General features: G+C 43.9%; 1 protein-coding gene across 1 annotated transcript in view; it reads left to right on the forward strand.

The window, feature by feature from the left end:
- Window positions 1–25,866, forward strand: part of LOC141103831 (FRAS1-related extracellular matrix protein 1-like) — a 229,827-nt gene that overhangs the window by 137,472 nt on the left and 66,489 nt on the right. The window contains 1 exon segment of the mRNA XM_073593852.1: window positions 22,398–22,662. Coding sequence (XP_073449953.1) covers window positions 22,398–22,662 — 265 coding nt within the window.

The raw sequence follows: 25,866 nt of genomic DNA on the forward strand, positions 1-25,866 counted from the left end.
TGCCGTTTTTATCAATGAACTTTTATGTGTATTGTCGGACCGGCAATTCATTAATAGCCGCGAGTAGTTTAAATGACTTTTTTTCCTTTGAAATGTCATTTTGCTGTCAGACTGTTCTAAACACGGGAAACATGCGCCCCTTTACAGGCATACTATAGACACCCCCCAGATATGAAATTTAAAGGGATATTACACTTTTATTTTCACTTTAAGCATTATTAAAATCACTGCTCCCTAAAAACGGACGTTTTTAAAACTTTTTTTTGCATTGATCCATGTCCCCTGGGGCAGGACCCGGGTCCCCAAACACTTTTTATGACAATACCATGAATATAAGCCTTTAAAATTAGCACTTTTGATTTCTCCCATAGACTTTTAAAGGGTGTTCCTCGGCATTCGAATTTGCTGCAAACACCCCAAATTGTTCGCTGTTCGGCGAACTTGCGAACAGCCGATATGTGCGAGTCGAACGTGAGTTCGACTCGAACTCGAAGCTCATCCCTACCCATGTAAGAGGCTTCCACTGACCACCTATGTAAGAGAGCCTGTCTCCACTGACAAGCAATGTAAGAAGTATTCTTCCCACTGACCCCCAATGTAAGGAGCATTCTTCCCAATTTATCTTTATTAAAAGTCTGGCAATCAATAAGCATAAAAACAATATATATATATTATACGTGAGTATATACATATTTACATACAAAATGAAAATAAATATAGCAAATCTGCTCTCAAACAAAGAAGGACTTTACAGCAAAAGGAATAATCATGTCATTACTGGGGAAGATAAATCTCACTACAACTCACACCACTACACCAGACAAACCTGCGAGGTCGAGAAACAAACCCGCACCCATTATGCATGCAGCCCTTCTTCAAAAAGAAGATACTAACCAACAAAAGCTAAGGGAGTGAAAGCAGCAAAAAGTGCTCCATAGACTCCACTTTACCATCACACTCCGCTCTAGGACAATCCCGATCATCCACAGGGCGATGCTTCAAGTTCCCTCTGACATAGAGCCTTCCATGGAAAGCGAGCCAGGCTTGATCCCTAAACTTCAAAGGGATTCTTTCTAAATTGTTAAAACGCAACCCCTCCCTCATTACAGAGCCTGGGCAATCCCTTAAGGCCAGTGACACACTGAAAGCTTTTCTTCCAATTCCTGTAACTCTGGCTTCATGGGCAAACCATTTTTACTCCAGGCCTGGCAATATTTGGCTCTGAAGGATTTGTGTTCAGCCTTAAGAACCTTAAGTTTTTCTTCGGCTCTTCCAATCGCCCTGAAACGATTGATGAACTTCTGACTGAAGACATTTGTATCCACACCAGGGCCTGGACCCAGAGTCAGGTCCTCCACCTCCTCCTCACTAGGCCCCGTGTCATCAGGGGGTTCAGTCCCAGGGCCTCCCCCAGGACCAGGCATTATTCCTGGGCAAAGCTAACAGGCAAGGCCCAGGCTTGAAAAAAAGGCTGGTTCTCAGAGAGAGCTTGTTTGGTGTGTCCTCCTCCTCCTTCTTCCCAATGACCTCCAATGTAAGGACCATTCTTCCCACTGACCACCAATGTAAGAAGCATTCTTCCCAGTGATCACCAATGTAAGAAGCATTCTTCTCACTGACCACCAATGTAAGGAGCATTCTTCTCACTGACAACCAATGTAAGGAGCATTCTTACCACTGACCACCAATGTACAGTGCATTTATCCCAACTCACCACCTGAGTAATGGGGCCCTTCTGTCACCATGATTACCCATGTAAGAGGCTTCCACTGACCACCTAAGAGAGCCTGTCTCCACTGACAATCAATGTAAGGAGCATTCTTCCCACTGACCACCAATGTAAGGAGCATTCTTCCCACTGACCACCAATGTAAGGAAAATTCTTCTCACTGATCACCAATGTAAGGAACATTCTTCCCTCTGATCACCAATATAAGGAACATTCTTCTCACTGACCACCAATGTAGGGAGCATTCTTCCCAATGACCACCAATGTAAGGAGCATTATTTCTATTGACCACCAGGGTAATGGAGCCATTCTCCCACCATGATTACCTATGTAGGGGGCTTCCACTGACCATCTATCTAAGGGAGCATTTACTTCACCACCAAAATAAGAGGACACATCTCAACTGAACATCAACATCAGCGGGTGTTTCTTCACCGACCACCAATGTGAGGGAACACAGCAATTTCCACCATCTGCATTTAATTTCTCCCCATGATTTTTGTTTTTTCTTATTATGAATGAAAATAGATTTCGCAAAAAGCAGCGCTGCATTAAATAAGCTAAGAACCGGACATTCAGGATTCATTTAAATGTTTCTTTATTTCAGCTCACTGTTCATGGTGAGGTACGATGAGGTGTAGATATAGTCATTATTAGTGGGGCTTCTCTGAGACCTGACAGTTATTTCCAGGGCTCCTCCATGTTAAATTGGTTGAGAGAGGCTGTTCTACTAATCAAAGACTACTAAAATGCTTCATTATGTGCAAAAAAAAAAAAATAATAATAATCTAACGACTTTAAAATTCCTAAAAGAAGCAAAAAACATTGCAGACCTAAATAGACAATGTCGCCATTATTCACACTGGAGAATCCAGGAACAATGTTTACAAGCTTGCTGATAATCAACTGTCTGTTTCCAGTGACCATTCCGATGGGCCATCTGCAGACGTGTTATTGTCATGGTGACCAGTCAGTCTGTCCAACCCTTTTAACGATCACACGCCGTTTTCCCATGTGTGGCATTGCTGTTATCCCTGATGCCTATCCATTTGCTGTTTATTCTCCAAAGTGAAAAAATAAATCCAAGTGGAAAATAGCGATGTTTCGGGCCATTTATCCTCTGAATGCTTTTAATTGATCATTTTGTCAGCTGAAACTTTTCTTTTTTTTGTTTTTTTTTGTTTTTGCTTGCCAAAAATTATACAAAAATATATTTTGAATCATACTCATTTACCGGTAATACTATTTTTAAATATTTTATCTTATTTATTTACTTATTGTATGTATCTATTAGGAAAATATAAAGACTGCAGTTTTCAGTTTTAATATTTCAAGGACCACTTTTGAAATATCCTTTTTTAACATCCAAAATGATCTAGTGATTTCTTATGGGTTGTATGAAGCATGAAAAGGAATTTTTAAATACTTTGTATCTATGAATCATTTTGATGTTTGAGTGTGATACTATAGATTACCTTCTACCATATAGGGCAAGGGTCTCCAAAATTTTCAGTATTAGGGCCACATTGTACATCACTGTATACCAAGGCCCCCGTTAAACTCTCGTTTACATCAGAGACCCAATAAGGAGTCCCCTTTACATCAGAATACTCATCAGAGTCCCTCTTGCATCAAGGTCCGCATTAGAATCCCCCCTAACATCAAGGTCCTCATTAGAATCCCCCCTAACAACAGAGGTCCCCATCATAGCCCCCCTTTGATCAGGGTGCCCATCTGAATCCTTCTTACGTCAGATTCCCCATTAGTATCCCCCCTTACATCATGGTCCCCATCAGAAGAAGCCCCTTTACGTCGGGGTCCCCCCTTCCATCAGGGTCCCCCCTTCCATCAGGGTCCCCACCTGAATCCCCCTTATTTTAAGGCCCCCATCTGTATTCCCCTTACATCAAAGGTACCCTTCAGAGCCCCACCTTATATCAGGGTCCCCATCTGAAGCCCCCTTATATCAAAGTCCCACCTTATATCAGGGTCCCTATCTGAAGCCCCATTACATCAAAGTCCCACCTTATATCAGGGTCCCCATCAGAAGTAGCCCCTTTACATAACATTCTCCATTAGAGTCCCACCTTATATCAGGGTCCCCATCTGAAGCCCCGTTACATCAGGGTCCACATCTGAATCCCCCTTACATACGAGTCACACCTTATATCAGGGTCCCCATCATAGTCCCTCTCACATCAGGGTCCCATTCAGAGCCCCCCCCTTACATCAGGGTCCCCATTTGAATCCCCATCACATCCGAATCCCCATTAGGGTTCCCCTTACATCAGGATACCCATCAGCATCCCCCCTTACATCAGGGTCCCCATCAGAAGTAGCCCCTTTACATCAGAGTCCCACCTTCTATCAATCTCCCTTACATCAAGGTCCCCATCATAGTCCCCTTTACATCAGGGTCCCCGTCAGAGCCCCCCTTACATCAGGGTCCCCATCTGAATCCCCCTTACATCAAGGTCCCCATCATAGTCCCCCTTACATCAGGGTTCCGATCTGAATCCCCATTGGCTTCCCCCTTACATCAGGGTACCCTTCCGAGTCCCCCCCCTTACATCAAGGCCCCCATCAGAATTCCCCTTACATCAGAGGTCCCCATCATAGGGTCCTCATCACAGTCCACCCTTACAGAGTCTGGGTGCAGGTTGGGGGGATTGAAGTGGAGACCATAAGGCAACCTCTGCCAACCTGACTCCTCATTGAGGATACATCACTGACTCTGCCTGCAGGTCGGATCATATCTTGTAACAGACTGGATGTGGCCCATGGGCCATGGTTTGGAGAACCCTGATTTAGATCATAGACTTGGGTCCATGTACGGGTGATGGAAATCGGGTGAGTGCTGCCAGGTTCTTGCCACACTTTTACTTCTTAACTTGCATTTTATGCTTAGATAATCTTAAAACGTATAATCCAAACATCAGTATAGAGGGGGCACTGGGTACAAATTTTTGGTAAATTGGTGAGATTATAACAGGGCACAGTGGCTCCGGTGAGGCTGCTCTCCACAAATTGGGGCAACCCTTAAAAAAAAAAAAGGGACTAAGAACTGAGAGTCCATGTATTGTATATAAAATCCAATAAGATAGCCAAACAATGGCCCAAGAGTCCAAATCTTTTAATAATAATATTATTTTACAGCAGAATAACATAAACCAACCAACACGTTTCAGGGACCCAACAACCTCCCCGTCCAAAGGGCTACTAAACAGACATGAAAATAATTGTGATGATTTAAATATTTTAAATGAGTTGATTCTTTCTAATACTGATTGGACCAACGTAGGATTTTATATTTGATATATTCTATACCTATGTAGCATTATTTTCATGTCCATTTTGTGGCTCCGAAGAAGGGGGAGTTTGTTGGGCTGCAAAACGCGTTGGCTGTTTTATGTTGTCTTGTTGCAAACTTACGTTATTATAAAAAAAATTTGGACTCTTAGCTCTTTTGTTTGGTTCCCTAATTAGACAGTATATACCAGCCCCCCCCCCCCCCCCCCCCACCCTCGCCACCCCCATATGCAGCGGATAGATTCATGCATAGCATGAATCTATCCACTGCCGCCGCGGCCGCCCCCCTATTCATGTGTCCGGCCTCTTTCGGGTCACCGGGCATATGAATTACAGTGGCGGGGGTGTTTTTTTTTTTTGAAGCACTGATTAGAGCCAAACAGCCACCATTTTTTTTTCTCCAGGGTGTCCCTGCTGTCAGAAAATATATAATTGTTGTGTGGTTTAGGTTAATTTTCAGCAAAAAGATGCAGATTTGAACATGTATGAGAAAATAACGAAAAAGAAAAAAGGAAAAAAAAAAAAACTATTACTGTATCAGCATTACCACGCGTTGCATTAATGCGCATTACGGTAACACACCAGCGTAAAAAGATCGACGCTTCAATAAAATGAACATGAAAGCGACTTACGTAGACTGTATGCTTTGCAAGAAAATAAGAATACTGCAAGTACGATCGGCTTGGTACGACAGGTAGACTGCCAAGATTGTCGGGTACACAAAACCGAAAAACAAAACCAACAACGTGCGGGTGAGTATGTGCAGCAAGCGTTAGATGTCTGTGCAAACACGCCAAGAGCTGGTGATTTATTGAACGTGTGCTTGTGGAAGGATGCTGCCAGTAAGAGATTGGCACAAGAGAGCCAGACACTGCTAATTCCCAGAGGGTGGGGGGAAGGGACGGTTGGCGGAGAGTGGGGGGGGGGGACCTTGGCATAGTAAAAAAAAAAAAAAAAAATCCCCCTCCTCCCTCGTTCCTCGCTAATGCTACTTGTCCACAAAACTAGTGAGAAACCAGAAGTGCCATCTGCAAACTGCGATTCATAAACACTTTGTCAGTGTGCCATGCTCTCCCTGACATCATAAAAAAAATACAAGAGGCGACATTGTAATAAAGAGAGGTGCCCGCTCAGCCTACCAATTAAACGCATCTAATTTATTTTTCTTACAGCTGAGGCTTTATTTATTAGTAAACAGGTGCATTTGTTGATTTTTGTGTGTTTTTTTTGTTTGTTTTGTTTTGACCAGATGATAGCCAAATGGTGCACGAGATAATCCATTAATTCAGAGCAATCATCGGCCGCCTTTCTGCATGGTGGGAAATGGTGGAGAGAAAAAAAAAAGGTTGCCCGTATTATAATGCAAGAATAAACAAGGAAAAAATAAAGGCGTGCAGTTGGCTTTTAATGCAAATTAGGGGGGTTAAGATGCTCTTCAGATCGGGGGGGGGGGGGGCGGTGAGCGATAAGCGCCGTAGCTACGTGCGGGATATTTTTCCCACGATCCGAAAATGTAAAGTCTTCGGCTGGATGTATATGGAGGGGTTTGCTGTGATTGCGGCGCAGATGCGTAATGTGGCCGGCTTGGATTAAAACTTTGTGGTTAGCTCTGTTTTACTTGACCCTCCTAAAGATAAGGTTTTGGTATGGCAATTTTTACATAGTTACAATATTCCAGCTTAGACCAGTGGTCTCCAAACTGCGGCCCACAGGCCAAATTTGGCCGTTTTGCTTGCGTTTATCCGGCCCTTGGGACACTATTTCTCACACTGATACGAGGCACTATTCCTCCCATTGACATCAATAATGAGGAGCTAGACCTCCCACCGACTCCAATGATGAGGCATTATTCTTCTCACTGACACCAATGATGAGGCATTATTCTTCTCACTGACACCAATGATGAGGCATTATTCTTCTCACTGACATCAATGATGAGGCATTATTCTTCTCACTGACACCAATGATGGGGCATTATTCTTCTCACTGACACCAATGATGAGGCATTATTCTTCTCACTGACACCATTGATGGGGCGCTATTCTTTCCGCTGATACCATTTTCTGCTCCCACTAGCCACGGTTCGGCCCCCTAAAGTCTAATGGGTAGTTACCTGCCACTTTGTTTAAAAAGTTTTGGAGACCCTGTGGTTAGACCAGTATACGTATGCAGGTTCCATACCTGTGGGATTCCTCTAGAACAGGGTTTTCCAACCAGGGTTCCTCCAGAGGTTTCTAGGGGTAACAGTAGGTAACTCACTCGGCTTGGTCCGCTGCAGATCACAATGATGAAAAGAAACCTAGGTCTGCTTTGATTTTCATAAGCTGTCCATGGACATCAGAGGACAGCCAGAGTAACATTTGTGCTTTGTTCTATGGGGTAGGGAGCATGGGCTAGGTCAGTGGTCTCTAAACTGCGGACGTGGCTCTTTTTTGCCTTTTATCTGGCCCCTTATCAACAATGGGGAACTGTTCCTACCACTGACACTAATGATGGGGTACTGTTCCTCCCATTGACACCAACTATAGGGCACTATAACTAACACTGACACCATTAATGGGGCACTATCCCTTTCACTAACACCATTGATGGAGCACTATTCCTCCCACTGATACCATTGATGGGGCACTATTCTTCCCACTAATACCAATGATGGGTCACTATTCCTCCCACTGACACCAATGATGGAGCACTATTCCTCCCACTGACACCAATGATAGGTCACTATTCCTCCCACTGACACCAACAATGGGGCACAATATACACAGAATTTCGATTGACTGGTGGGCAGCAGAGACCTACTTTGCTCTGCTTACCAGTCCAGGCATCCCCATTGAATGGAAGTATCATGTCCAGCATCCAGCGAGTGGCCACACCAGAGTCTCCTTTCCTTCGCCAGAGGTATGTAACCACTGACATCATTGACCTTCTTTGAACAGTCTATTGACTGTTCAAAAAGTCTAGGCCTTTAGGTTCCCACTGGCTGACAAGGTAAAGAAATTCTTCCTTTTCCACTAACTAACAATGTAAGGGGTCCCTCTCTCTTCCAATGATCACCCAGTATAAGGGAGTCCTTCTTCTTTTACTGACCACCAATGTAGGGGGCCCTTCTTCTACCACTGACAAGGAATATAAAGAGCCCTTCTTCTTCCACTAACCACCAGTGTAAGAGGGCTCTTCTTGTCCCACTAGCCACTAATATAAGAGGTTCTTTTCCCCAACTGACCACCATTGTAAGGGGGCCTTTTCCCTTTCAAGTGGCCACCAATTTTTCTTCTTCCACTGTCAGGGCCTGGACCTGAACCCAAGACATCTGCTGTGTCTGGTAACAACTCTTCTCACTGAGCCACCTGAGATGCTGGACAGCTCCCTACCTGATTGCTTAGAAAACCTTGCCTTAAAGCGGGGGTCCACCTATCTATTGTTTTTTTTTTTTTGGAGTTCATTCACAAACTTTTCTTCTCATGATTATCTACTCACATGTTCTGTGTAATAAGTCCGCCTGTGTCCGATTTCGTTGTAAAGAATAACTTATAAAATTCACTGAAGGCGGTTTCCATGTTCATTGTGGGCATTTGAAGCCCACAAGCATGTATTTCCTGGATGCAGTGAATGCTGTGCTCCCAGCATTCACCGAGATGTTGTGATGACGCTGTTGCACAATGCATGCTGGGAAGCCTGAGACTAGCTCCCAGGGGACTGTGGGAGGTCTGGGAGAGGCTAAAAACACGCCTACTCCCATGGGAGGAAAATCAGGAAGTGCTAAGAAGATTAGAAAAAAAAAGGTAATTACGGCGATTTAAATTTTTTTTACACAGCATGTCAGTATCTAGGCAAGGAAGAGAATGCATAGAGATAATGTTCAAAATTTGGGTGGAACCCCGCTTTAAGCCTTGTTTTTCAATACCTCAATACTCATATTGTATATTGTATTCTAATTAAAGTATGTTCTTCTAACTAGAAACATTGAAGCTCCTGAAGAAGCGACATTTCAGGTCGCGAAACATGTGGAGCGAGCAATTCTTTTATTCTATAAGGACTTTGGGAACACTTAAGAGGAGTACATACACCTCAGTGTGGGCATTTTCTTGACACATCTAGCATTGCCCCCCACATGAAGTATCATATTTAGTATTTCCTCCAGGAAAAACCACTGTGTCCCATATTTCGGTTTACAAATCATGTGTTGTATATGTATGTATTTTATGTGAACTATTAAAAATTAGTTATTATTTTTATATGTGCCTACAAAGTCAATTTTTTACAATATTTCCAGATTATGTAGGATGTGGCACATTTATATTTAGGGTGTTTGATTGCCACCTTAGGGCATTGCAATCAACTGAATTTTGTTCTTCATGAACCTTGAACTCTTTGCTCCTCCCAATAATGTCCTGATTTAAGCCATGTCTCTGCACTTCCTGTTTGCCAGATTATTGTGCTTTATCCAGGCAACATCTTGTTCTTGTCACTCCTGCTGCCGTCTGCATCTTTGCTACCACTTGTTGCTGACTTTGGCTTGTTCCTCGACTACGCGTCCGCTTGATCCCTACCTGCTATATCTGCTCCTGGACCCTGACTTGCTCACCTCCCGGTGAGGTCGTCCTGAGGAACGTGACCTGGAATTAACACGCCGAAAAAACCATCTCCACCATCAGGAGCTCCGGTAAACACCGGTTAGTACTTAAACCAAGCACCTCGGGTAAGCCTGCATCTCCCACCAGGGTGACTTGCTTTTATATCTATACTGCTGGTCGGTGGGAGTCTCTCTACTGCTATAGCTACTGGTCGCTGAGGTTGGCCCCTGACCATGACACCCATTGACCACCAATTGAAGGGGCCCCCCTCTCCTACCAGCCACCCGTGTAAGAGAACTCTTCTTCTTTTATTACTTGCCATTGTAAGGGGCTTCTTATTCAGCCATCATCAGTGGTATGTCTCCTCCAACCCCCAATTTAACAAAGGCCTTTACACTGACAATGTACAGGGGCAATTCTTGTCAGACTATCGATGTAATTGGGAACTTCACCACTCACCACCAATGTCAAGATGCCCTTCTTCACAGATCATTGACATAATAAAACCCTTCTCCACTGGCCACCTATGAAAGGGGGCACTATACAGCCACTGGTCACTAAAGGGGACCTTTTCTCTCCCACTGGCCACCTATGTAAGGGGGCCATTTTCACCTACTGACCACCAATATAAGGGGGGTCCTTCTCATCTCTGAACATATCTCCGGTGACCGCTCTTCACTCAATGTACATTTATTGTAAAGAGGCTCTCTATCAATTTAAGGGGGCACATCCCTATGAACCACCAATGTGACATGGGCATTTAAGGAGACACTACACAGACCACCATTATATGGGGAGAGATTTACAATGACCATAAAGCATTGAGGGCCTGTCATTTGTCATTAAGCTCCTGTATCTAAATACAGCTGTATATGTCTTAATATGTATATCTCTGTTCTTGATCAGCTCGGGATAAATGTACATGCATACTTCTACTAGTGCTATTGCTCTTTCGTGTAGGTGTTTATTTATAAAAAAAATATCTGGTTTATGAATGTCTCACCATTTACATCTCAAATGATCTCCGTAATGTGTCTAATATGTTTATTTCCTATGATCGTCGGCTCCAACTAGTGGTCATAATGCGGCATTTTACTAAAATACCTCAATCCAGGAATTTACAACATTATGGCCACTAGATGGAGCCGACGATCATAGAAAATACACATATTAGACACGTTACGGGGATTATTCGGGATGGCTGTGTGAAAGCAGTGAATTTTTAAAACTAATCCCCCTAATGCCACCTATATTTCAATTTTCTGTTTGTGTAATTTCTTTTATTACCACAAGCAAAACAAGATCATAAAACGGCATTCCTTTACTACATGTCTGAGTTCAGTTTAATTACTGTTTGCGTTAGTGCTCTGAAGTCGGCTTCTTAAAACTTTTTTTTAATTTTTTTTTATTGCTTTTAATTGGCAATCGAGTCAAACGGGATTCTGTCGTCTGTTTATTTTTAACATGGTGGCGACTTGAGGTTTTACGGTGCGTGCTTGCGTTTCTGCTGGAAAGGTCATTGGCTCGTAAACAAAGAAACAAGGAGTAAACAACCAGCCTTTGATGCCGATATCATTAGCGAGGCGAGCGCGGGCCGCACAGCGAATAATCTGTGCCGTCCCCGCGTCTTTCTGATCTCGTCCATGTCGGAGGCCTTCCATTGAAGCGGGATGCGGCTCCGTCCACGGAGCCGTGAAGCGTGCATCGGGGCTGGCCGGGGGATGGCGTTCCGGTCTAATGGCTCGCTGTCCGCGTTGCGCACCTTCAGGCTCCGCTCCCTCCAGTTTGCACAGTCGTGACCGCGCATTCAAATCGTTTTCAAAGGTTTTAGCGTAGAGAGCGTAGCCAAAAAACAGCTTGCCTCTCCCCAAGTTCTTTGTCAGTCATCACTTTTAATATAATTAAGGATCCTGTGCCAAAACCAATAAGCAGGCCGACATAATAAACCCTGCTTCTGCTTAACGACATGCAGGCTGGAAATGAGAAAAATTAACTCATTCGGAGTCTTCGAGAAAAATTAATCTTCTACCTTTTTGTATCAGAAATGTTCACAAGGCTTACAGTCGTTGTAAACCTCAGACATGAAATATGAACAAAGCATATCCCTCTATAGTGTTGTACTTGTCTCAGTCCTCTCAGTCGAGAGCACAAAGTGTGAAATTTCTTTCTGCTGCCTCCTTCCTCTGCTATCTGCATGAGTCACTTCTGACAAGTTTTCCTGACACCAAGAGAAAAATGGTGACGGGAGGAAGCTCCAACACACAGCCTGTGATTGACAACCTCAGCTCTGCTCCTGTGTGCTGTTTGGAAAGGGGGGGTCCCTTCTGTCCAATCAGGTCTCAGAACTCTCCTCACTGAGCTCTGCAGAGTGTAACTTCAGCTCTCCACCGACTTTGGAACTCTTAAGCCGCTTACACACGGGCGGACTTTTCGACCAGACTTTCCGACAGACTTTCAACTGACTTTTGATGGACTTCTGATGGACTTTTTAATGAACGGACTTGCCTACACACGATCACACCAAAGTCCAACGGATACGTACGTGAAGAAATTGATAGCCAGTAGCCAAAAGCTGCCCTAGCGTTGGTTTTTGTTCAGAATCAATGCTCACCAAACACGAAATTAGCAGAAGGTGCCCAAATGGTGGCGCTCAAGAGCTGAAATTCCTCATAGTAGGTCACTATGTTTGTGTTTGTTGGCCAACAATTGTGTACCGTGTGTATGCAAGACAAGTTCCTGGCACACGCCCTTCGGACAAAAGTCTGACGCTTTGTTGGCCAACAATCTGATTGTGTGTACGAGGCTTAAGACAAGATGTAAATTCAAGAGGAGCTCCAGGCTCAACCAAAAAAAATGTAAGTGAGCAGCTACAAATACTGTAGCTGCTGACTTTTTTTTATTAGGGCTTGTCCAGGCATCTAGTGGTGTCCTCACCTGTGCCAATTCTTCAATCGGGTATTGAGCGCTGGCATCGCCATCTTGACTAAGGGAAACCAGCAGTGAATCCAGTTCCCTAGTGCGCATGCCCGAAGCGCGCTGCACTTTGTAAATGGGCTGCAGTCTTCTGGGACCTTTGAAGTGTCCCAGAAGGCCATGGGGGAAGGAGGGGGGGCAACTTCCCGCTCAGTTCGCCACACGAACTAAGCCGGAAGTGGCAGCCGGTATCTCTCAAAAAGACCGCCCCTCCCCCCCAAAAGGTGCCAAATGTGGCAGCAGATGGGGAGGGCAGGGGGAGAAGAAGGCAGAGCTTTTTGGGTGGAGCTGCTGTAGAGCTGTAAAGAAGGGAAGACTGCTGATAAACAGGTACAACTTAAGTAGGAGGATTTGTTTCATCCGTGTATCACCTGAGGCCTGTCACTTCCTGGGTAGATGTAAGGGTTTAGAAGCACTTTAAAGTTAAACTCCATTCATATTTTTCAAATTGTAGCTTTGTATAGAGTCTCCAAACTACAGTCCATGGGCCACATCTAGTCTGCTATGAGATTTTATCCAGCCCATAGTTAGGGTTAGTGGCATATCCTCAAACTGAGGACTCAGATCAGTTGATCTCTGCTTTTTATGGGGACCTTGATGTAAGGGTGGGGGAGCTCTGATATACGGGGAGTATATTATAAGTATAGTATAGTATAGTATAGTATAAGTGATGGGGGAGCTTCTGATGTGAAAGGGGGACTCTTTGATGTGATAGTCAGGCTACTGATATGTAAGGGGGACTCTAATTTGAAGGCCAGACTCTGCTGTGGGTCAAGGCTTCTGATACAAAGTTATTTCTTGCCTCGCGTTGTATGTAGGGAGCACTGGAGGGATGGGGAGCTTCTAATGCAAAAGGGGACTCTTACTTGAAGGGGGAGCTCTGATGGGATGGGAAGCATCTGATGTGAGGGAGTATTTCTGATATGAAGTTATTTCTTGAAGGGTGTTGTATGTAGGGGTTCTGAAGTGATGGGGGCTTCTGATGTGAAAAGGGGACTTTGATGTGCTTGTGCAGGGAGGGATTCTGATATGAAGGGGAGGCTTCTGATGTGAAGGAGGACTTTTGATATGAGAACTCTCAAATACAAACATTGCCCATGGGACTTTGAAAGAGTTGGACCACACAAAAAAACCCAAAAACAAATCAGTACATTCCTAAAACAATTCAGTTTTTATTAACATATGTAAATAAAATCATATTAAAATTGCATAGCATATATCCAAAGATGATGAATAGTTGTATGATGGCATAGTATATATGCATATAAGAATATCCAGTTGATATCATTCAACTCAACGCGTTTTGTAAAGCAACATTTACTTCTTCAGAAGATAATATTTATTCGGATATTCACCAGCCATATAACAACATGTATAGAATTAAAAAATCCTTCTCTGGCAAAAGAAATGGAGTGAAGTGGGGAATGACCATGAGGACAGTCTTGTCCGGGAACTGCGGAAAGGGCAGGAGACCACCAGACAGGAACCACACAGCAGGGATCACACCAGGGTGCCCCATATATAGTGGGCATTGCAATTTAAAGCAGCCACTAGGTCCTTACAAATGAACCAAAGACATCAGCTGTGTTCACAGCCATCGCCAGAAGCAAGAGAAGAGAGACTTCTGATATGAAGTTATTTGTTGGATAACATCTATTAGGATCCGTTATCCATTCAGAAAGAATGGGCGGTCAAGGTGAGGTCCACTTAAGCATAATTAGGCTGTGAGCTATGAATGGTCTATTGAGGATGAATCAATATACCCGAGCAAACAGGTAAGGGGTTCAACCGGGAGGTCAATCCCAAGGAGACCGTTAAGTGTTCCTACTAACTTGGCCCGAGCCCTTCTCAATTTGGGACAGCGCCACAGAAGATGGATGTGGGATCCTGAAAAGTGACCACACCTGGCACAGTACAGATCATCTCTCACTTCTATATTGTACAAAAATTTGAGGGTGAAGTTATTTCTTGAATGATGTTCTATGTAGGGGTCTCTGGAGTGATGGGAGACTTCCGATGTGAAAGAATGACTCTGATTTGAAATGGGGATTCTGATGTGATGGGTAGGCTTCTGATGTCAATTCTTGGAAGGTACTTGTTCATCCATTTATTTATTTTAATAATTAATTTACAAAGCCGATTTACTTTTTTCGGCCCACCAGCCAGTAAAATAGGACACGCTGCAATTGTTATTATTTGTAAAGAAATCACATGCATGCCTGCTTTTTGGCGGGACAGTGCGGCATCTTGGCCCTGTCTCCTGCCAATACAGTGTCCCAGGCCATGTCCCAGAATTACTGTGTCAGCCTCATTTGAGTTTCTGCACATGCGCACTAACTCCAAAAGTTATTTATTGTGGGGTTAGTGAGTGGGAGGTCCTTGCATAGTTAAAGGCTGGTATTGACTGGAGAAACCCACAAAGTGGGTGTGATAGGTAGTCCCACATATTTGAGGCAGGGTCTGAATGGGACCAAACTGTAGTGGGTATGATGGACAGTTCTCGTATTTTTTGAGGTGGGGTCTGAGTGAGGCCAACTTGTAAAGTAGGTATGATGGATGGTTTTTACATATTTAGAGACAGGGTATGGGTGGGATGGGCAGTCCTACATATTTAGAGGTGGAGTCTGGGTGGAACAACCTTCAAAGTGTGTGGGATGGGAAATCCCACATATTTAGAGACAGGATCTCGATAGGATCAACCCGTAAAGTGGATGGGATGGATGCTTCTCACATATTTAGAGACAGTTTTTGGGAGGGAACAACATGAAAGTGGGTGTGGTGGATGATTCATACATATTTAGAGGGGCGGTCTGTGTGTAACCAACCCATCAAGTGGTTTGGATGGGTGGTCCCACATATTTAGAGAAGGGGTCTGGGCGAGACTAATTCATAAAATGGGTGAGATGGGCAGTCCCACATATGTTGAGGTGGAGTCTAGGTGGAGCCAACATGTAACATGAGTGTGATGAATGGTTCTCATATATTTAGAGATGGGGTCTGGGTAAGACCAACCGGTATAGTGGGTGGGATGTGCGGTTCTCATATTTAGAGACAGAATTTTCGCAGGACCAACTCATAAAGTGGGTGTGATGGGCAGTTCCACATATTTAGAGGCAGTATTTTGGCAGGACCAACCCATAAAGCGGATGGGATGGATGCTTCTTACATATTTAGAGGCATTTTCTGGATGGGACCAACCTGGAAGTGGGTGTGATTGTTGGTTCTCACATATTTAGAGGTGCGGTCTGTGTGGGACCAACCCATGAAGTGGTTTGGATAGGTGATCCCACATATTAGGAGACTGGGCAAAACGAACCCGTAAAATGGGTGGGATGGGCAGTCCCACATATGTAGCTGAAACATGTGTGTGATGAACAGTTCTCATATATTTAGAGATGGGGTCTGGGTGAGACCAGCCAGTAGAGTGGGTGGGATTATCATACATTATTATTATTATTATACAGGATTAATATAGCGGCAACAGTTTGTGCAGCGCTTTACAATGTAGTAGGAATAGGAAGGCCCTGCTCATGAAGCTTACAAACGAAAGGGAGGGGGAGGTGGTACAAAAGGTAATAGCTGTGGGGATGATCTGATGGAGGTGATTCGGGGACATTTCTTAGGTGGAAGTTGTGTAGGCTTCCCTGAATAAGTGAGTTTTCAGGGATCGCCTAAAGCTGGACAGAGTAGGGGCTGACCGGACATACTCGGGCAGGGAGTTCCAGAGGATGGGAGAAGCTCTGGAGAAGTCCTGGAGGCGAGCAAGGGAGGAGATAACAAGGGAGCTAGAGAGCAGGAGGTCTTAAGAGGAGTGGAGAGGACAATTTGGGCGATATCTGCAGATGAGGTTGTTGATGAAGCTGGGGGCGATGTTGTGGATGGCCTTGTATGTTGTGGTTAGTATTTTTGAATTTTATACGGTGGGGTAGGGGAAGCCAGTGAAGGGATTGGCAGAGAGGAGTAGCAGTCATGGATTGGCTCGTAAGGTGTATTAGTCGGGCAGCAGAATTCATAATAGACTGAAGGGGGGATAGCCTGTGTAAAGGTAGGCCAGTGAGGAGGGAGTTGGAGTAGTCAAGGTGGGAAATAACCAAGGAGTGAATGAGTTGTTTTGTGGTGTCGTTAGTCAGGAAGGGGTAAATGCTGGAAATGTTGCAGAGGTTAAGGCGGCAAGATTTAGCCAGTCAATGGATGTGGGGGCTGAAGGAGAGGTCAGTGTCCAGGATTACACCCAGCACCTTGACGTGTGTGAAGGGACAGCTGGTTTTGGCCACTGATCTCAATGGTAAAGTCATGGGGAGGAAATATTACAAGCTCGGTTTTAGAAAGATTGAGTTTGAGGAAGTGGTGTGACATCCATACTGATATGTCGCTCAGTAAGTTTGTGATACGTGAGGAGATTAAGGGGGTGAGTTGAGGAGTGGAGAGATAGATCTGTGTGTCAACGGCATAGAGGTGGTATTAGTGTCAGAAACCATGAAATCAGGCCGAGACAGAAGTACAGATCAATCACACTTGTATAATAATAAAAGTAAAATGAACAAACATGGTCAATACATAGCCAAAGTTCAGTAACCGGAACGGATAGTCAGCCAAGCCAGAAGTCAGGGATCAATGTAACGGAACAGCAAGCAGGATCTGGAGCCAGAAGGGATGTCAGCAAAGCAAGTCTTGAACAGGATCGCAGGTGATAGTTTCTGTGAGGTTGACCAAGGCGAAGGCAGAGCTCCTCTGGACTGGACGGCTTAAGTAGGCAGGACTGAAGAGCAGGATATCATCAACAGCTGAGTAACTGTGGAGAGATAGGAGCTGGCAATTAGCCAACAGCTGAGTGGCTAGCTCAGTGAAGGAAGGGCTGAGCCCAGCCCTGACAATTGGAAGCCAGGATGGGCGGTTCTCATATTTAGAGACAGAATCTGTGCAGGACCAACCCATAAAGTGGGTGTGATGGGCAGTCCCACATATTTAGAGAAGGAGTCTGATTTAGGAACGCCTTCCTGGAATGGTGCAAAATGTGGACTGTAGATGGGGTTCACAACGTCCCAGGATCTGGGACCATAATGTTAGTTACTGTAGATCATAAGGTTAGGAAAACATAAGTGAGGGTTAATCACCCCTAGTGGGGGGGGAGAGAGCAATAAAACCAAAAGTTTTGACTCTTTCACACTATCCAAAACCAAAGAAGTTTTGCCCGGTGTTGTACTTTAAAATGCAAAACGTTCATAGCTGACCAAAGTTTACATTTTAAAAGTGGAACATGCAAATAAAAGTGAAGGAATGACATTAATATGGGGTAGAGATTGGAATAAAGAGGATCTTTATAATGCCAATGAGCCCAAAAAAGTCAATTAGCTGCAGAGGGTTACAAGGCTTTGGCCCTTTTTTTCTTTTTTATACTTTGCATTTTGTGATTCACCAACCTGAAATTCTGCACTTATCTCTGCAGTGTCACCTTCAACCTAAAGACCCCAAACATGCTTAAAAATCTTTATTCTGTTCTGTTATATATTATCTGAGTGCGGCGAGGATGCACCTAATTAACATTTATCGATCGGCTCTGGCTGCTGAACCCCTACCAGTCAATACTAATTACACCCTCTGCAGCTAATTGACTTTTTTGGGCTCATTGGCATTATAAAGATCCTCTTTATTCCAATCTCTACCCCATATTAATGTTTCAAATCACTTAAATCTGCTCTGAGTCTTAATTCATGTTTCCTAAATGAAAAAAAAACATTCTCTATTACTTAGAGTTATTTGCTTGTCGTCTGTTTTTTAAAGGGTCAGTCTACCAAGAAATGATATTTTCAGTGCTTGGCAGATGCTGGAGAATTAAATTTGGAGCTTCATGTTCATGCTTATAACCCAATGTGTAGTATTTCAAGTGTGACCATGCATTGCGTTAAGGCAGCCTATTTATTTTGAGTGGCCGGCAAGGCTCGGTTTCCACTATTGCAACCCCAAAGTCGCGCGATTTTGCCGCGATTTTTTTGCCGCGACTTGAAGCAATGCCTGTGTATTCTTCAGGTCTATGGACCTCAAGTCGCATCAAAGTGGGACCAAAGTAGTGCAGGGGCTACATTGAAGTCGCTGCGACTTGAAGTCGCACAGATATGAACGGTACACATTGGAAATCATGGGGGTTACGACTTTTCATGCGACTTTTCAGTCCCAAATCGCATGAAAAGTCGCACTAGTGGAAACCGAGCCTAAAACAACTGCCCAAAAAACATACGCGATCGGTTTTTGTTCTAATAAGCCTTTAAAATAACGTAAAATATCTGCGCTCAGACTATAAAGCACTGAACAAAAATCAGCCAGCACCAATTTGTTGATTTACAAATCATACCACAATAGAAAAACAAACATGCAGTGCTTAATCAAATATTCACTATATTACCAAAAGTATTGGGACGCCTGCCTTTACACGCACATGAACTTTAATGGCATCCCAGTCTTATGCCCCGTACACACGATAGGATTTTCCGATGGAAAATGTGTGATAGGACCTTGTTGTCGGAAATTCCGACCGTGTGTAGGCTCCATCAGACATTTTCCATAGGAATTTCCGACACACAAAGTTTGAGAGCTTGCTATAAAATTTTCCGACAACAAAATCAGATCGGTTAAATTCCGATCGTGTGTACACAAATCCGACACACAAAGTGCCACGCATGCTCAGAATAAATTGAGAGACGAAAGCTATTGGCTACTGCCCCGTTTATACTCCCGACGTACGTGTTTTACGTCACCGCGTTCAGAACGATCAGATTTTCCGACAACTTTGTGCAACCGTGCGTATGCAAGACAAGTTTGAGCCAACATCCATCGGAAAAAATCCATGGATTTTGTTGTCGGAATGTCCGATCAATGTCCGACCGTGTGTACGGGGCATTAGTCCGTAGGGTTCAGTATATTGCGTTGGCCCACCCTTTGCAGCGATAACAGTTTCAACTCTTCTGGGAAGGCCGTCCACAAGGTTTAGGAGTGAGTCTATGGGAATGTTTGACCATTCTTCCAGAAGTGCATTTGTGAGGTCAGGCACTGATGTTGGATGAGAAGGCCTGGCTTGCCGTGTCCGCTCTAATTCATCCCAAAAGGTGTTCTATTGGGTTGAGGTCGGGGCTCTGTGCAGGCCAGTCAAGTACCTCCACCCCAAACTTTAACAAAAAATGTATCGAAAATAGTGGTGGCCCGGCGCCCTGCAACCTGGCTGCCCTAAGCATTGCCCACATGTGCTATTATGGCAAATAAAACCCTAGAAAGAGGTAAGATCTTCTAACCAAGGGATATGCAGATAGCGGACCTCCAGCTGTTGCAGAACTACAAGTCCCATGAGGCAAAGCAAGACTCTGACAGCCACAAGCATGACACCCAGAGGCAGAGGCACAATGGGACTTGTAGTTTTGCAACAGCTGGAGGTCCGCTAATTGCATATCCCTGTATCTAACCCATCCCAGTGGTATTTCTCTTGCTGACCATGTGGCCAAGCGTTGTCTGTGAGTACTTCAATGACATGAGATGTCTCCTGACCTGTCAATGAAAATCAACAATGTGACTAATTGACTTGAAATCCAGTGTTTTTTTTTTTTAAATCATTTATCCTACGACTACAGTCAGCATAATAGACTTCTGAGGCAGGAGGATCAGTAAAGCACAGTCACTATACAGGAGCAAATTTGACTGCTCGCGTGTACATAAATGTGTACATATGTGTTTGTTGTATAAAACACAATAAAAAAAAAAGATACAATATCCGATAATGTATCTAAAAGTCCCATTTAGTCTCAATGTTTTCTATGTATTGCAACTTTGCAACTTACAAGGGAGGTTGGTACCTCCCCACTGGGGCGAATGACCTTCCCAGATACCAACAATTGTAGACTACTTATTAAACATCAACATGCATTCATTAGATTTACATTAAAGTGTGTTTGTATATATATAAAAAAAAAAACCTATTTTTAACCCTTCCTTTATCTACCCGAAACACTAACGTTTTGGATATTTTATATATATATATATATATATATATATATATATATATATATATGCAGGGGACTGACAACTCATGGGGCCCCCGGGCAATAGGAAAAGATTATGGGGCCCCCGGGCAATAGGAGATTATGGGGCCCCCAGGCAATAGGAGATGATGGGGCCCCCAGGCAATAGATTATGGGGCCACACAGTACACACACACGCCTACAGTATACACACACAGACACACAATATACACACACAATATACACACACAGAATACACATACACACACTGAAAAGGTACTGGAGAGGCGGGGCAGCTTGATCTTGGGATTTTTAAAAAACACAGATTTTTACATACTGTCCCTGGTTTTATTGAGGCTGACAACCCTGATGGGGCACCTTAGTGGCACTGCCTGAGGGCCCGAATGGTCAGTCCGCCCCTGTATATATATATATATATATATATATATATATATATATATATAAAATATATCCAAAACTTTATTGTTTCGAATAGAGAAAGGAAGGGTTAAAAATAGGGTTTTTTTTGGGTGTTTTTGTCCTATTGGGTAGACACAACAGGAAGTGAAAGGGAAACCCTCTGGACAATTGTCACCGGAACAAATGTCCCCATTGGACAATTTCCGCTTTATTTCTCCTCTGGTGGCAACTGTAACATTTTTGGATTTCCCATCACTTCCTGTCTTGGTAATAAGTCACTAGGACAAATAGAGTGTGTGTGAATCTACCCAATGAAGACACAGATAGAAATAAGAATAATAAAATGATAGACCCCTCCCTCAACAGCAGATCACCCCCAGCAACATATGACTTACTCCCCCCAGCAACAATAGAACGCCACCAGTAACTATAGACCTCTCCCCCTGCAACAATAGATCCCCCAAGTGTCAATAGATACCTCAATGGCCAGCATGAATAAACTCTCCAGTGCACCCCTTGCCATTACATACATTTACCGCTGGAAGCGCCAGAACTGCGGTACACCCACGTTCCCACTGAAAAAAAACACATATATATATATATATATATATATATATATATATATATATATATATATATATATATATATATATATATATATATGAGACAGGAGGCCAGGAAAACTACTGGTTGTATCCAGGATGGGAGATATATTTGTCCCAGGTCCAAACAGTTGATATACTGCTGCTGGGACAAATATATCTCCCATCCTGGATATAACCATTAGTTTTTCCTTGCCCTTACCCGTTAATTAAAGCAAAGCCACAGCCAAACATAACAAGCTAAATATGAAAAGTCAATCTAGAGATTCAATCAAGAGATTTACCCCCCCCCCCGCAGCCCTCCTGGACTCGCCTCCAGTTTGTGACTGGACAGTGAAAGAAGAAGCAGCACAGTGATGAACTGCAAGTTTACTCTGTCACTCGGCTCTCTTCTCCTATCAGCATGCTTCTTTTCAAAATATGAACTAAATGGCTCCTTGTGCTGCTTCTTCCTCTAACACTCCAGCCCTGCTGCACAGGGACTGAGAGAGGCTGAGACCAGGTCACATTCATGTATTTACATTCCTTGTATTAAAAAAAAAACAAAAAACATTTGATGATGTATTGATGATTACAGAGCTGCATTCACTTGTGTCTTTTATATCCTGGAGTTCAGCTTTAAATTGATTTCCTATTATACATGAGAGCTGTCTGTAATACAATCTCTAACCTGCTCATTTACAGACAGTATTAGGGAACCCCCATTGTGTCATATTTTTTTTATTTTAAGGATGTTTCAGGATCATTTGGTTACGTTGTCCCTCCATTTTTTTGTGTTCCATAGGTGACATCGTTCTCCTCACCAGACCCGTAACTTTAACAGAGGGTGACAGGGTGACCTTGACGACAGCTGTTCTCTTGGCAACAGATGGCACGGGCAAACCAGAGAGGCTGCTGTATGCCGTCTCCGTGCCACCTGTCCATGGTCAGATTGAGTACATCAATTATCCCGGCTTGCCCATCTCCAGCTTCAGCCAGTTGGATGTCGCGGCTCAGAAGGTTTGCTACGTCCATGACAACAGCCGCGAGGCTGGGACGGATTCATTCAGGTGAGATGGCTTTCTCTTTTTTTTTTTTTTTTGCCCATGCCTCGGAAAGGGTTAAACGCCCTAGAATGGCACCATATGTCAGGAAGGGTACCAGCCGAGCACAGGAATGAATAATGAGGCTGGGGAGGTCCTGTGTTGGGAATCTTGATGCCATCTGCGATGAAGAATATCTGGTACAATGTGAAGTGTGGGGAATCTAAATCTAGCTTTACAAGGCTTACACAGATTCATGGTGTCCAAAGTGCCCCTTGAAAAATTACTGCCATGGATTTATATAAAGTGTTGCTTCCAGGAGCTGCCATTATTAAGTGTTATTAAACTCGCAGTTTAAGAAATAACATACAGCGGCATACGTCTGCAGTAGTTATGAGCTTGGATACAGTCTGGACTCATCTTTGGCCAAACTCGGAGGTAAGCTGTCAGTGCCAGGCCAAAAAGCTGTAGGTGGGGATTCCCAGCCCCACAACTGCATATACATTAAAGTGCCTGGATGTTCCTGACATCATTGACTTATTATGGCCACATTAGGTCAAAGACATGATTGTGACATCAATGACCACATTACCATACTAGGTCAATGACATGGTTGTGACATCAATGACTACGTGACCATATTAGGTCAAAGACATGATTGCGACATCAATGACCACATGGCCATACTAGGTCAATGACATGCTTGTGACATCAATGACCACATGGCCATATTAGGTCAAAGACATGATTGTGACATCAATGACCACATGGCCAAACTAGGTCACTGACATGATTGTGACATCAATGGCCATATTAGGTCAATGACATGCTCATGACATTGTTGACCACATGGCCATATTAGGTCAATGACATGCTCATGACATTGTTGACCACATGGCCATATTAGGTCAATGACATGCTCATGACATTGTTGACCACATGGCCATATTAGGTCAATGACATCCTCATGACATTGGTGACCACATGGCCATATTAGGTCAATGACATGCTCATGACATTGTTGGCCACATGGCCATATTAGGTCAGTGACATGCTCATGACATTGTTGGCCACATGGCCATATTTGGTCAGTGACATGCTCATGACATCGTTGGTCACATGGCCATATTAGGTAGGTGATATGGTTGTGACATCAATGACCACATGGCTATATTAGGCCAATGACATGCTTGTGACATCGTTGGCCACATGGCCATATTAGGTTAGTGACTTGCTCATGACATTGTCGGCCACATGACCATATTATGTCAGTGGCACGCTCATGACATCGTTGGTCACATGGCCATATTAGGTCATTGACATGCTTGTAACATCATTGCCCATATTGGGTCATTGACATAGTTGTAACATTGCTTGCCACATGGTCATATTAGGTTGATGACATGCTCCTGACATCTTTGGCCAGTGACCACATTACCATACTAGGTCAATGACATGCTTGTGACATCAATGACCACATGGCCATATTAGGTCAATGACATGCTCATGACATTGTTGGTCACATGGCCATATTAGATCAGTGACATGCTCACGACATCATTGGTCACATGGCCATATTAGGTAGGTGACATGGTTGTGACATCAATGACCACATGGCTATATTAGGCCAATAACATGCTTGTGACATCTTTGGCCACATGGCCATATTAGGTTAGTGACTTCCTCATGACATTGTTGGCCACATGACCATATTATGTCAGTGGCACGCTCATGACATTGTTGGTCACATGACCATATTAGGTCAGTGACATGGCTGTGACATCATTGACTACATGGCCATATTAGGTCATTGAGATGCTTGTAACATCATTGCCCATATTGGGTCATTGACATGGTTGTAACATTGCTTGCCACATGGCCATATTAGGTCAGTGACATGCTTGTGACATCACTGGCTACATTATGTCAACGACATGCTTGTGACATCTTCGACCTAAAAAGGCCACATAATCAATAAAAATTACATTGGCATATCAGGTCAATCCCCCCGCCCACAACTCATAGCTGAGACAATGGCATGCTTGTGACATCATTGGTCACATGGTCATATTAGGTTGATGACATGCTCCTGACATCTTTGGCCAGTGGCCACATTACCATACTAGGTCAATGACATGCTTGTGACATCAATGACCACATGGCCATATTAGGTCAATGACATGCTCATGACATCGTTGGTCACATAGCCAATATTGGGTCAGTGACATGCTTGTGACATCACTGGCCACATGGCCACATTAGGTCGATGACATGCTTGTGACATCATTGACCTAACATGTCCACATGATCAATAAAAATTACATTGGCCATATCAGGTCAATTTCCCGCCCGCAAATCATAGCTGAACATACACAAAGGAGATGCTCATGACATCATTTACCTAATATGGTCACATATCAGATCAATGGCATGCTTGTGACATCATTGATCACATGGTCATATTAGGTTGATGACATGCTCATGACATCTTTGGCCAGTGGCCACATGGTAATATTACTTCAATGACATGCTTGTGACATCATTGACCTAATATGGCCAAATGGTCAATACCAATAGCCATATAAGGTCAATCCCCTGCCGGCAGCTCACAGCTGCAGTTACAAAAAGGGGTGGGGATGTTTATGACATCATTGGCCTAGTATGGTCTAATCATTGACCTAATATGACCACATGGCACTAGTGATGAGCTTAGGTTCAGCCCAAACCCAAGTTCAGGCGCACCCAGAGGTAAGATGTCATTGCCGGGCCAATGAGCTGCAGGCAGGGGATTTTCCACCTGCAGCTGCATGTACAACTTCATAAAGGGACAGAGATGCTTGTGACTTCATTGGCCACATGACCATATTAGGTCAATGACATGTTTGTGACATCATTGGCCACATGGCCACGTATACAGGAGCATACATTTGCACTAGCAGTGAGCTTGGGTTGAGAGTGTAGGTGTGGCCCAAACTCAAAGGTTCCCGGAATGAAACTGTGTCAGTTTCTTTCCGGGACACTGTATTGTCCTGGAATGAAGGTGCAGGACTGTCCCGGACACTCCGGGACACGTGGTCACCCTACCTGGAAGTGCCGGATCACGTGCCCAGTACGTGATGCAGCGCAGCAGAGCCGACCTTGGCCGCCGCACATGTAAGTGATACAGTCGGCAAGCGGTTAATATGTAGTTTAATAACTCTAATAAAAGAGAAACGGAGCAAAAAAAAAATA

Source organism: Aquarana catesbeiana, linkage group LG07, assembly GCF_042186555.1.
Source record: "Aquarana catesbeiana isolate 2022-GZ linkage group LG07, ASM4218655v1, whole genome shotgun sequence".
In the NCBI taxonomy this organism is placed as follows: domain Eukaryota; kingdom Metazoa; phylum Chordata; class Amphibia; order Anura; family Ranidae; genus Aquarana; species Aquarana catesbeiana.